The sequence below is a fragment of the Equus przewalskii genome, chromosome 22 (assembly GCF_037783145.1).
Source record: "Equus przewalskii isolate Varuska chromosome 22, EquPr2, whole genome shotgun sequence".
Lineage (NCBI taxonomy): Eukaryota > Metazoa > Chordata > Mammalia > Perissodactyla > Equidae > Equus > Equus przewalskii.
In genome coordinates, this window is record NC_091852.1 from 5,873,233 (window position 1) to 5,886,185 (window position 12,953).

The 12,953-nt window shown below is 34.7% G+C and overlaps 1 protein-coding gene across 11 annotated transcripts in view; it reads right to left on the reverse strand.

Annotated features, from left to right (window-relative positions):
* Window positions 1-12,953, reverse strand: part of GKAP1 (G kinase anchoring protein 1) — an 88,954-nt gene that overhangs the window by 59,921 nt on the left and 16,080 nt on the right. For 6 of the 11 annotated variants that reach the window (XM_070590842.1, XM_070590840.1, XM_070590836.1 and 3 more), the window contains 3 exons: window positions 7,270-7,347; window positions 4,304-4,427; window positions 1,746-1,768 (listed from right to left, as the gene is read on the reverse strand). In XM_070590842.1, the coding sequence (XP_070446943.1) occupies window positions 1,746-1,768; window positions 4,304-4,427; window positions 7,270-7,347 (225 nt within the window). Of the gene's footprint in view, window positions 1-1,745; window positions 1,769-3,670; window positions 3,815-4,303; window positions 4,428-7,269; window positions 7,348-12,953 lie in introns of all 11 variants that reach the window. The other 5 variants (XM_070590838.1, XM_070590835.1, XM_070590833.1 and 2 more) reach the window with 1 other exon arrangement.

A 12,953-nucleotide genomic window follows, 5' to 3' on the forward strand; every position in this document is an offset into this window, starting at 1 on the left:
AATATACTACAAAGCTAAAATAATCAAAACAGCACAGTACCGGCAGAAAAAATGACACACAGATGAGTGGAACAGAACTGAAAGCCCAGAAATAAAACCACACATCTACGGACAGCTAATCTTCGACAAAGGAGCCAAGAACATACAGTGGAGAAAGGAAAGTCTCTTCAATAAATGGTGTTGGGAAAACTGGACAGCCACATGCAAAAGAATGAAGGTAGACAAGTATCTTATACCATACACAAAAATTAACTCAAAATGGATTAAAGACTTGAAGGTAAGACCTGAAACCATAAAACTCATAGAAGAACATATAGGCAGCACACTCTTTGACATCGGTCTTAGCAGTATCTTTTCAAATACCACATCTACCCAGGAAAGGGAAACAAAAGAAAAAAATAAACAAATTGGACTACATCAGACTAAAAATCTTCTGCAAAGCAAGGAAACCAAGAAGAAAATGAAAAGACAACCTAACCCACCAACTGGGAGAAAATATTGGTAAATCATATATCTGACAAGGGGTTAATTTCCAAAATATATAAATAACTCACACAACTCAACAACAACAAAACAAACAACCCAATCAAAAAATGGGCAGAGGATATGAACAGACAGTTTTCCAAAGAAAATATACAAGTGGCCAACAAGCACATGAAAAGATGTTCAACATCACTAATTATCAGGGAAATGCAAATCAAAACCACAATGAGATATCACCATGCACCTGTCAGAATGGTTATAATTACCAAGACAAAAAGTAACAAATATTAGAGAGGACATGGAGAAAAGGGAACCCTCATACACTGCCGATGGGAATGCAAACTGGTGCAGCCACTATGGAAAACAGAATGAAGATTTCTCAAAAAATTAAAAATAGACATAGCATATGATCCAGCTATCCCACTACTGGGTATTTATCCAAAGAATTTTAAATCAACAATTCAAAGAGATTTATGCATCTCTATGTTCACTGCAACATTAGTCACAATAGCCAAGGCATGGAAGTAACCCAAGTATCCTTCAACTGCTGAATGGATAGAGAAGATGTGTTATCTACATACAATGGAATACTACTCAGCCATTAAAAAAGACAAAATAGGGGCTGGTCTTGGGGTGTAGTGGCTAAGTTGGTGCACTCTGTTTCGGCAGCTCAGGGTTTGCAGGCTCAGATCCCGGGGTGGACCTACACACCAGTCATGAAAGCCATGCTGTGGTGGTGTCCCACATACAAAATAGAGGAAGATTGGCACAGATGTTAGCTCAGGGCCATTCTTCCTCAAGCAAAAAGAGGAAGAATGGCAACAGATGTTAGCTCATGACCAAGCTTTCTCACCAAAAAAAAAAAAAGACAAAATTGTCCCATTTGCAACAACATGGAAGGATCTTGAGGGTATGATGTTAAGTGAAATAAGCCAGACAGAGAAAGACAAACACTGCATGACTTCACTCATATATGGAAGATAAACAAACACATGGATAAAGAGAACATATTAGTGGTTACCAGAGGGGAACAGGATCGGGGAGGGTAGGGTGAAAGGGATAAAGGGGCATATATGTATGGTGACAGATAAAAATAAGACTATTGGTGGTGAACACGATGCAGTCTATACAGAAACTGATAAACAATAATGTACACCTGAAATTACACATTATAAACCATTATGACCTCAACTAAAAAATATATGTATTATTCTTAAAATCATCGTGTTTTCCAGAATACAGATAGTCACAGTAACACTTACCTCAGTCTTTTTACTAATGTGATCTGTAAAGGAAAAAAAAAAATGATGAGACTTCATTGAAGAAATTAAAGTATTTTAATAGGTAAAAAAATACTTAAAGTAATTGCAAAGAATTTCAAAATTATAATAAGAGTTATAGAAGTCTTTTGGGGGTTATCTAGGACTCGTCATATTTACTTTCCCAGGGATAAGATATTAAAATTAAGTTTGTAATTACTAATTTGCTCTAGTCAGAGACTAGGTCTTATTATCCCAGTAAATGCCACACATATGAAGCAGTATTATTAAATTTTAAACATTTGAATTCCATATAATTTAAGGTTTTGGTTTCATGTAATTTTTTGGCCGGGGGAGACTTGAGTGGGGACAAATCTTTTTAAAATCAAACCACAGGGTACTATAACTACAAAAACTGTACAGATCACTGCCTTTGTGGAATAAAATAAAAAGTAGAGTAGTAATTTGTGTCCTTTAAAACCATTAGCTAGTTTTTTAATTTTAAAAATATACCTTACAGTGATTTGATAATACTATGAAAAAACTCCTAAAAATTAATGTATATTTCTAGAATGAACACCCAAAAGAAGCTGTAACATATTTATCAAGATTAAACAAATCAGTAACAACACAGCATTTCTGGAAAGGGATTACAGAATGAGGAAAAAGAAGACATAATGGAATCCACACAGATATAAGGTTGAAACTAAAGTACAAAGAGGGAGCAAGCGTTCTTATTTAAATTGGAGATGATGAGGATATCTAATATTTAACAATGCTTCTTGCACACAGCAGAAATTTTCCATCCTCAAAGACTAAAAATCATCTAATAGAATAGCTTTCTTACAATTGAGGATCTAAAAGCTAGTCCAGTTCTCTGAAGTATCCATCGATCAGAATAGAGTCCATAAACACAATAAATGTGAAAATCACAAGTTTCAGATCAAACTACCGAATTCTAGTACAGTCATTCTTCTAGCATGTTCTACTTAGCATACAATGTGATGCCAGAACCCAAGAAAGAATCATGACTGTGTTAATCATGTCTTGTAATACTTCTGTAGCTTCCTTTAACAATATCACACACTGATATCTTTCTTAATCCATCTAATAAATTTACATAGCACTTAAAATATCAAACATACGGAAAATAAATTAGGAGTTTTAAAAAGCATTCTTTTCATGTTTCTGCCTAGTTTTTAATGAAATATATTTCTTACATAAAATCTTTCTTAAACTAGAAATTTTATTTTAACATAAATCTTTTTTTCTTCCCCTGAGGAAGATTAGCCCTGAGCTAACATCCGTGCCAATCCTCCTCCACTTTACATGTAGGTCGCTGCCACAGCATGGCTGACAAGTGGTGTAGGTCTGTGCCCACAATTCGAACCTGTGAACCTGGGCTTCCAAAGCAGAGAGTGCTGAACTTAACCACTATGCCATGGGGCCGGCCCCCATATATCTATTTTCTTAACCCCAAAACAAAGCAACTTAATCAGAGAGGCAGACTGCAGGAAAAACTTTCCTGATCCTTAAAGGAAAGCAATATAATCTTCTAAACTTACTCTTAATTTCACAGATAAGCTTGTTTCCGAAAACAGTAAAGTATTTAGGCTTTTTTTTTTTAGATTATTGCTGGGGTATTATTAATCCTCATGGAACAAATGCCCACTGTAGCGTCAAGGCTAAATTCATATTAATCAAATAGACTGCTCTGTAAATGAACAAACAGCTGTTCATCTGGTCACCAACTATTTTGATTGGTATAAGAACAGTGTTGTTCAATACGATTTTCTGTGATGATGGTAATGTTCTAGATCTGTGCTGTCTAATATGGAAGCTACTAGTCACAAGTGGCTACTGAGCATGTGAAATGTAGCTAATGCAACTAAGGAATTTCTTATTTTAGTTTTTCTTTATTAATTTACCTTTAAGCTGCCATACATGAATAGTGGCTACTATATCATACAGTACAGATTTAGGGTTTTCACCATTTCCCATATCAAAAACAATATGCTTTGTGGTCTTATCTTCAAAAATTTGGTGGATGGTATAATTTTCTTCAGTATTTTCTGTTTGATAACAAAAATACAAATGATATTATAAAGAGTTTTCTGGTCATAAGTCTCATTCTAAAAATCTGCATGTTAATTTTCTAAGCTGTAGTTCCAGACAACTTGAAGAGGTGGACCAATAATGGGATGAAACCTGAAGATGCTCTTCCTGGTCTAAAGCCAGCCAAATCACTGTATATATAAAGACAATAATATGTTTCAAGATGACTCAAAAACTACAAATGTCAATTTTTATTTTCAGTGAGCTTTAAAAAAGGGACAAATTCAGAAATATCAATCTAGTTTTATGGGGTATGAATGACTAATTTTAAACTACTACCCCCAAATGGTTTATTTCCAAACAGGTTGACATTTTATATTCTAAATAACACATTAACAAAACCACTTTACTTATTTTAAAAATTAGATTAAAAAAGTACTTACAACTTAAGTATACAAAGACTTAGGATAGTTTTTCTAGCATAACAGATTTCATACATATATTACCTTCAGATTGAAAATCTTTTAGTGATATCGTGAGAGGTTTGTCTTTTCCCTGATGGTTCTTTCTTTTATCTTTTTTATTCATCACTTTTGACTGAGATGAAGCATTTTCAGCATTTTCATACTCCTAAAAAGAATTACCAATGATAATTAAGCTTGGTTTACACTAATAAAATCAACTCACCAATAGGTAATATGTCTTTAAAAAATTTTTTTAAGATAAAAAGCAAATAAAAAATAAAAACTTACTTTAGCCAAATTATATATAAGGATACACTTTAATTTATACACTCAATCTCTTGACTCTTAAACATTAAAATAAAAGCAAAAAGTTACGCCTTGATCTATAAACCCTCCTAGTTGCCACTTTCTTCTCCTCCTTCTCCACTTCAGGAGCAAACTTAAAACAATAATCTACAGTCAATTTCCTTTCTCACTCCCCTGAAATCTGGCTTCTGCCGTTTTCTGATACTAAAATTAAGGTCAACCTCCCCTCCAATGGTAAATCCAAAAGACATTATTGTTTCAAGCATGTCTTAGGTTTTTCAATATACTTCTGACTACTCGTAAGTCTCCTTCACTGGCTTCTCTTTTCCCAACTCTGTTCTTAAAAATGTAGCTGCTGTTCACCATTATTCCATTCTTAAGCTGTTCTTCTTAGGCTTTATACCCACCGTTCCTCAAATTCTAAGTTTAAAGTTCTACCTATACACTGATGATTTCTGTATGTACAGACAACTCAACTGGAATGTTTAATAAGCATCTCCAGACTACATATGCTCACTCTGCCTTCCCTACATCATCCTCTAAGTAAGCACCTTGTTTAATGCCACTAACATCTACACAACCATCCAGGCTAGAAACCTCAGAGTCATTCTTGCCTACTGTTCTACACACTTTATATCCAAATTAGTCACTAGATCTTGTTGAGTTTCTCTGCTAAAGATCTCAAACCTATCCTCTTTTCTTCACACCTTCTGTCATTTCTCCTGTCTTCTTTTGCTTGACACTGCAACACCCTCTAATTTTAGCCCCTCAATGTATCTTCCACAGTGCTACAGCATGAGTTTCTAAAACTAAAACTCTAAATCAATCTAAAAGTTAAAAATATTCAATAGCTCTCTGCTAACAGATGTATAAAACCCAATCTCCTTAGCATGGTACGTGAGGTTCTCTATATCCTATCCTTTTGTCAGTATCTCCAGCAACCCTGGGTCCCTAAGTTGTAGTTTTCCAAATATGCTATACTCTTTCACATGTATATTATCTTGTATACTTGCCACTCCTTCCCTGAGAATGCCTACCAGTGAACTTCTAATAAATCTAGTAAAACTCATTAAGAATCCTTTCCTAAAACCCATCCCCAATAAAGGCACAGAAAATTCTAACATTCTGAATTCCCACTGCACTGAGAATATACATCTCTCAATAATATACATTATAATTACATGTATGTCTCCCTCCACTAAACTCAAGGGCTGGGACCATATCTTTATCTTTGTATTGTGTACCTAGCACATTTAGACTATTCAAAAAAATATTTGGTGAATGAGTGATAGAACAGAATAGAAAATGCCATCCCAAACTTTAGTTATTATAAAAATTCTTAGGCTAGAATAACTATAGTTATTTTACTGGAATATTGACTTAAAACTCAATGACTGTATCAATGTAATCATATCAAACTAGCCATCGCATAAAAAAGGAGTTCCTCCATTCTCTGAGAGTCATTATTATCTGATAAAACCAATGCTTTTTGGTACTAGGCCTATGACTGTGCCAAGAAAACTGGCTGGGAGCATGGTATCTTATCAATACCATCTACTCTACTCCTCCTCTGTAGATCAGCCAATCTTTTTAGTTTTAGAATCTAGACATATATCTAATAACAACAAACCATTATTGTATGATAATGTTCTATTTGATAAACTTTATCTTCAAATTGAGCAAGTCAGGAGGACTTTTCCATTGTAACCTGAAAGTCCATTTAAATGATTAAATCGCAGTAAAGCTAGCTGTATCCATTGCCAGCTTTATGTCTAAATGGACTGGTAACAATAAGGATTACTTATTCTTGATTAATCAAGATAACAGGAATAGTGACATGGAAAAGTGAAACTAACACAGTGTACAAAGTCATTTTACTGGCAACTTTCATCCTCTTCCCTTGAACTATAAATAAACAGAAAAATCATCTGTTGTAAATTTTAATTCCTCTCTTCCCTTCATCTTGAGTGAAGGAGCTAGTGTACAATGACATAGGCCCTTAAGCATGACCAGAGGACATTTATGATCAACCACTGAGTAACTACAAGTTGAATGACTTTTATGGACCAAAAAAAATTCCCAATACACGTAAAGGACTAAAATGTTAAATAATATGAAGATAATACAAATGTTCAATTTAAATACAGAAACTGGAAACCAACAGTACTTTTTATTTAAATGTTCCTACACAGTTACAAGCTGTAGAATGCATTTCAGCACACAGCCCAATATCATGGCTTAGTGACAAATGCTGAGTTCACAAGGCCAAATTATCAGAACTGTCCTCTCATTTATTTTAGTTAATTGTAGTGTATCTCCAGCAGAGGGTCTCTTAATGGATGCCCCTGTACTCATACTTACTTAAATTTTTAAATCTACTTATATAGAAAATATGTTCATTTAAAATAAGTTAAAGTAAATCACTGGCTGTTGGTTTCATTTCCTCTCTTCCTTTCATCTTGGGTGGAGGAATTTCTTAACTAAACATTTCAAATCACCAGACAAAGATTAATCCACATGTTTCTGTTGTCTCTCAAAACTTGAGGAGGAAGCTTATCATAAAAATTTTGCGATAATATTCTGCTACAATGATGAATTCTTAGGACAAACTTTAAAGAACTTTTATACAAAATTCAGACAGGTTGGTCCTCACCTTTGACCACTTAGACCTAAAATATCTAAATTGATAAATGTGTAAATACCTTTTTATGTTCTTCATATTCTAATTTACTTAGCAACAATGCCTTCTCAAGATCTGCTTCAAACATTTCAGACGTCAGCTAAAAGAAGAAAAAAGTTTCACAATAAACAGATGATAGCATTATACATGATATGTGGTATAATGATAGCATTTTACCACACTAGCAAAACAGCCATGACAATATATATAGGAAAAGAAAACAAATACCGTCATGTGTCACTTAACAAGGGGGATACATTCTGAGAAATGCATCATTAGGCAATTGTGTGTTGTACAAACATCATAGAGTGTACTGACGGGGAACAAAATCTGCTACCCTAAAATGTGTCTCTTTAAAATGAGGATTATGGGGCCAGCCCCATGGCCGAGTAAGGTTAAGTTTGCACGCTCTGCTTCGGTGGCCCAGGGTTTGGCCAGTTCGAATCCTGGGCACGGACATGGCACTGCTCTTCAAGCCATGCTGAGGCGGCACCCCACATGCCACAACTAGAGGGACCCACAACTAAAAATACACAGCTATGTACCAGAGGGCTTTGGGAGAAAAAGGAAAAATAAAAAAAAAAAATCTTTAAAAAAAATAAAAATAAAAAAATAAAATGAGGATTATTTTAGCCTGATTATCTTCTTAATCTAGCTCATATCAATTTAATTCTTAGACCAGCAAGAAGAGCCTAGAAGGGTAGGGGAAAATTTCTTCCTCCCCTTCAGTACTTACACAAATCTAGATAGTATAGTCTACGAGACACCTAGACTATATGGTACTAATCTTATTGGACCACCGTTGGATATGCAGGCCATTGTTAAACAAAACATTATGCAGTGCGTGTCTGTATATTAAAAAACAATCTGGGTTCTCCAAAGTTACCTATCCATGCCAAAGTAGAGGATTCTGTATTTTACAGATGATACCAAAGCAAAAGCTTCTAATTTTGAGATTTCTATTTCCCCTTTTATTGTCCATTATCTGTTGTATATCATATAATCTTTTTAATTAAAAAATCTTACGAAGAAATTGACACTGCAATAGATGTCAAAGACAGTATCCAGTTTAAGACCCAAAAAATTTAATAGTGATTATTACCCAAAAATATAAGAATACTGAAAAAGAACTCAGTAAGCATTGTAACACATACCATTTTCTTAATATAGACTAATCCACAGGTATAGAATCTTTAAATAAGGTGACCAAATGTCCTCATATATGCCTGATGTTAGAGAATAATTATAGTACATCATTTTACTCCTATCCTTATATCCCTTTTATATGGTTGCCCTACCTTTAAAGTTATCTGATACTATAATAAAATGATTCTTTGTGATCTATATCTTTTGGTTTCTCCTTCTCACCACTCAAACTCACCTTAATTTCTTACAATCTAGCTTCCACCACCCTCCAATCAAATTATTCTCCAAGAATTACTTCTAAATGCCAAACAGAATTGCTACAGTATTTGTATGGGACTTTGGATTGTCCACCAATGGGGATAAAGTATGTCTGCAGGTGAATATAGGGAAAGTTGCAACATGATAGGAGTAAACATCCTGGATTTGTACACCAGTGTGTGTTGACCTATCCATACCAGATAATGAAATCATAAATTTAGTGGACATCTCTTGTTTTGATCTGTCCAGAAGCCCTTTCTTTATTCCTTTGAATAATTACTCTTCATTCCAAAGTCCTATGATTCTAGCAGGACAGTCAATCACATAATCCTGTATATCACCCACCCCCGTACCCACACAAACATCCACACTACAGTCACTTACAACAGGGTGGGGGCAAGGGATCCAACTCTTTTTTTTCCTGTCCTCGGAATTAAATTTTAAGAACAAACACGAAGCAAGTGGGGTTTAATCATCCGATTATAGCCCTCTAAAAGTGAGAGTACTAGTTCGACTAGTTCAAACCTCTGAGCACCCCAGAAATCCTCAGTCTCCATCCTTCCCAGGACCTAGTTGTTTAGTTCTTAATTCAAATATGTGAATTACTCAGTATCCTTTCAACGAATTATTTTTTGCCAAAGTTAATCAGAATTGTTTCTGTTGCTTAATGATAAAAAAAAAACTAAACTAAAACAGAAACCAACTCCAAAAAGGACTAATCTGTTTCAAAGGGATACCTGGGAAATTAGAAAAATGTAATTGGATTCGTGTAAGCAAAAAAGGAAGTTTACATTAATTTCTCCACCTAAACTCAAAGCAAACTGAACACAAACTATTTCACTATATTTAAAGCATAGTGGTCATTCCAACTTAGAAAAAGTAACAAAACTACTCAAGTTTATTCTGAACAAAGCTGATTCAATTTACCACTAAGTTTTTAATACACATTAATGACATTTAACACTTATGGAAAGGGCATTTAAGATTATTTCCAATATATCTCATATTCTGACTGATATTCCAAAAATAAGTTACTAGGCAGGAGAATAGGTTAAGAAGTTTGGAGCCTTGCAAGATGTCATTATTCTTTTTCATGTTAACTCATATAACTATAAATATTAAAGTAGCTGATTCTAACAGCATGATAAAAACTAAATGAAATGGAACTTTTTGTGTGTGTGTGAGGAAGATTAGCCCTGAGCTAACTGCTGCCAATCCTCCTCTTTTTGCTGAGGAAGATTGGCCCTGAGCTAACATCCGTGCCCATCTTCCTCTGTTTTATATACGGGATGCCTACCACAGCATGGCTTGCCAAGCAATGCCATGTCTGCACCCGGGATCCGAACCAGCGAACCCCGGGCCACCCAAGCGGAACATGTGAACTTAACCACTGCGCCTTGGGGCCGGCCCCAAAATGGAAATTTTAAAGTGAAAAACATGGCTCTCCTCAGATTTGGTTCTAAACGTAGCAGTTTAGAGCTTAAATTTACCTTTTAATTATTAACACAAACTAGTATACAAGGAAATATAAGTAGGAAAAATGATTTAAATTTCAATTTAAATCTTTGAAAACTACAACAAATCTTCCAAAAATGTCACTGCATGATCAATCAGCCAATAAGGATTTAGAGAGAACCTTCTATGCACTTTGCCTGTAGGGTTTTAAAGAAGCAGCATAAATATGATTTTTGTCCTCAAAGAATCACAACTGCAGGTGGAGAAGGAGACTAAGACATATAAAGTATGGGAAATAGAATAAGACATTAAAAGTGCTCCAAAAATTGTGGGGACAAAAGATAAACAACAAATAGAATTCAGAGAAGCATACGGAAAAGAAACTAATTTAAGTTGGTCCTTAAATGACAGATATAATTTGGATATGTAGAAAAAGGAACAGAAAAATTTCAGGAGGAAAGAGTCACGTGAACAAAGGTATAACAAGAATAAGTATACTATGGGATACCAAGGAAAGGGATACCTAATAAAAGGTGAATTCTACAGAATATGAGAGATACAGAAAAAATACAGGCTTTGGGAGATCACACAGGTGGATAATTTATATTCTATTCCACCCATGCTAGCTGTGACTCTGGGCAAGTTCTATATCGTCTATGAATCTCGGTTTCTTCATACATAAAAAGGAAATAGAAATATCAACCTTGCAGGGTAGTTTTGACGACTTAAAGCTATAATATATGTAAAGTATCTAGCGTAGTGCTTGCCTGGTACAAGAGTTACACGCAGTAAATCAGAATCCCCATCCTCTATGTTGGAGAATAATAGAAAATAAGATTATTCCGGTAGGGTAGAATTAGCTTCCAGACACTCCCTAAAAATTAGGGATTCAGGGTAGATGAAAGAGGAATGCTGATAAAAATAATATTAAAGAAATAAACTGGAATATTCCAAGAATGCGAACTTAGAATCAATGTGTCTGGCTAAACCACTGTAATCTCAACATATAGGAACCGTGACCAGAATATAGCAGTGCAGAAAATAAAGAAAGCTAGATCTTAGAAAAGACCAACCAAGTTTTGGAACACTGAATATGAGGTATCAAAGAAGAATTAATCAAAGATAAGATTTTTTGACCCTAGATAACAGGGAGAATGGTAGCACAAGACTAAAACATCAGGAAAGAGAAAGAAAACATGTAAAGAATTCCAAATTCTTTAAACATATCTCAATTAGAGAATGAATTAATTATAAGACTGCTGTAATTATAGTCATCAATCTAAATAATCAGTACATGTATAGCTAGAAGACGGAAGAAAAAAAGAAAGGCTGGGCCTAAAAGACAGGCACCAGGCAAGAAAATGTAAATAAAAACCAGGATTTTTTTTTAAAAACCTTATATTTAAGTTAGCAAACTGAGAATTCCTCATCATTTTCTTTGTACATATGGGAGAAGGAGGAAAAGAAGAAACAGGAAACAGTAGACATTAAAATGCCTAGACGATTGAAGAAGATACTTACATGTGCCCAAGATGGAGTACTTCAGATCCCCTTCCTCTTGGCTTCCTTCATTGCCTCCTACTTCCCATCTAGTAGTAAAACATTTTTTTTCTATTTAACAAACCTATAGCTCAAGGGTTTATGATCAGTTAAAGAATAGGAAGAACCAATGAAAAATGGGAAAGATAGTAAATATTTTGGAACTAGATTTAAAATTTACCCATTTTAAATCCAAGCAAAACAAACTCCAAATGAAGAGCTAATCTTCATTTCTCATAGGCATCATGGGAACAGGGTTATTGGGGTTTTTTTCCCTTCTTTTTTTTTAAGATTGGCCCTGAGCTAACATCTGTTGCCAATCTTCCTCTTTTTTGTTTTTTCCTCTCCAAAGCCCCCCAGTACATAGCTGTATATTCTAGTTATAGGTTCTTCTAGTTCTTCTATTGGGACGCTGCCTCAGCATGGCTTGATGAGCGGTGCTAAGTCCGTGCCCAGAATCCCAACCGGCAAACCCTAGGCCGCTGATGCAGAGCACATGACCTTAACCACTCGGCCACGGCCACGGGGGGTGGCCTAGAACAGGGTTATTGTAAAACAACACAGAAAATCATTCTGAAGACATCTAACACTTGCAGCCAACTGTTTAGCCACAGTAGCAGTAGTGCCCTGTGGTCCTCTAACTTAGTGATTTTCAAAGTGTGGACCACATGTCTTTCACTAATTTGGAAAGTAGAATTATTTTCCAGAAGTCTTCTAATAGTCTTATTGAACATCATGATTTTAAAGGCTGTCAGTGTTCTACAAAAACTGTCTCTATGTGCTCATACTAATTATCAAGTTCAGTTCATTTCAGCTAATGTATCTTCATGTCTTTTGAGTGTTGTTTACATTTATTGTCTGCATTTTTGTTGTATGCTTTATCATATCTCCAGTAATAAAAATGGTTCAATGATTCACTGAAGGATTAAAAGTAATGTAAACAGAATTGTAAATAATGCAACTTACAAAAACACCATAAATTTAAAAATCAACAGGATTCTAATACAGTGAATATAGAACATAAATCTGTATGTGTCAGGACAAGAGTGATATCACTGAAAAGGAAATTTCTAAATAGAAAATTAAGATAGTAAATATTTGAAATTTTGATTTATTGAGTCATCAATCTGTTCCTAGCTTCCTGGTATGAAACATGTCAGTTTTTCTTTCACTTTCAAAGCACAATGACCTGTATGAGTCTTTCCAGAACAAGTACCAAGTAATGTTTTCCAGAACAAAAGTGATGCATTTTATTGCTAAAGAAAGAGCAAAAGAACGCAGAGGATTTATTCCAATTTGCACTCCTTA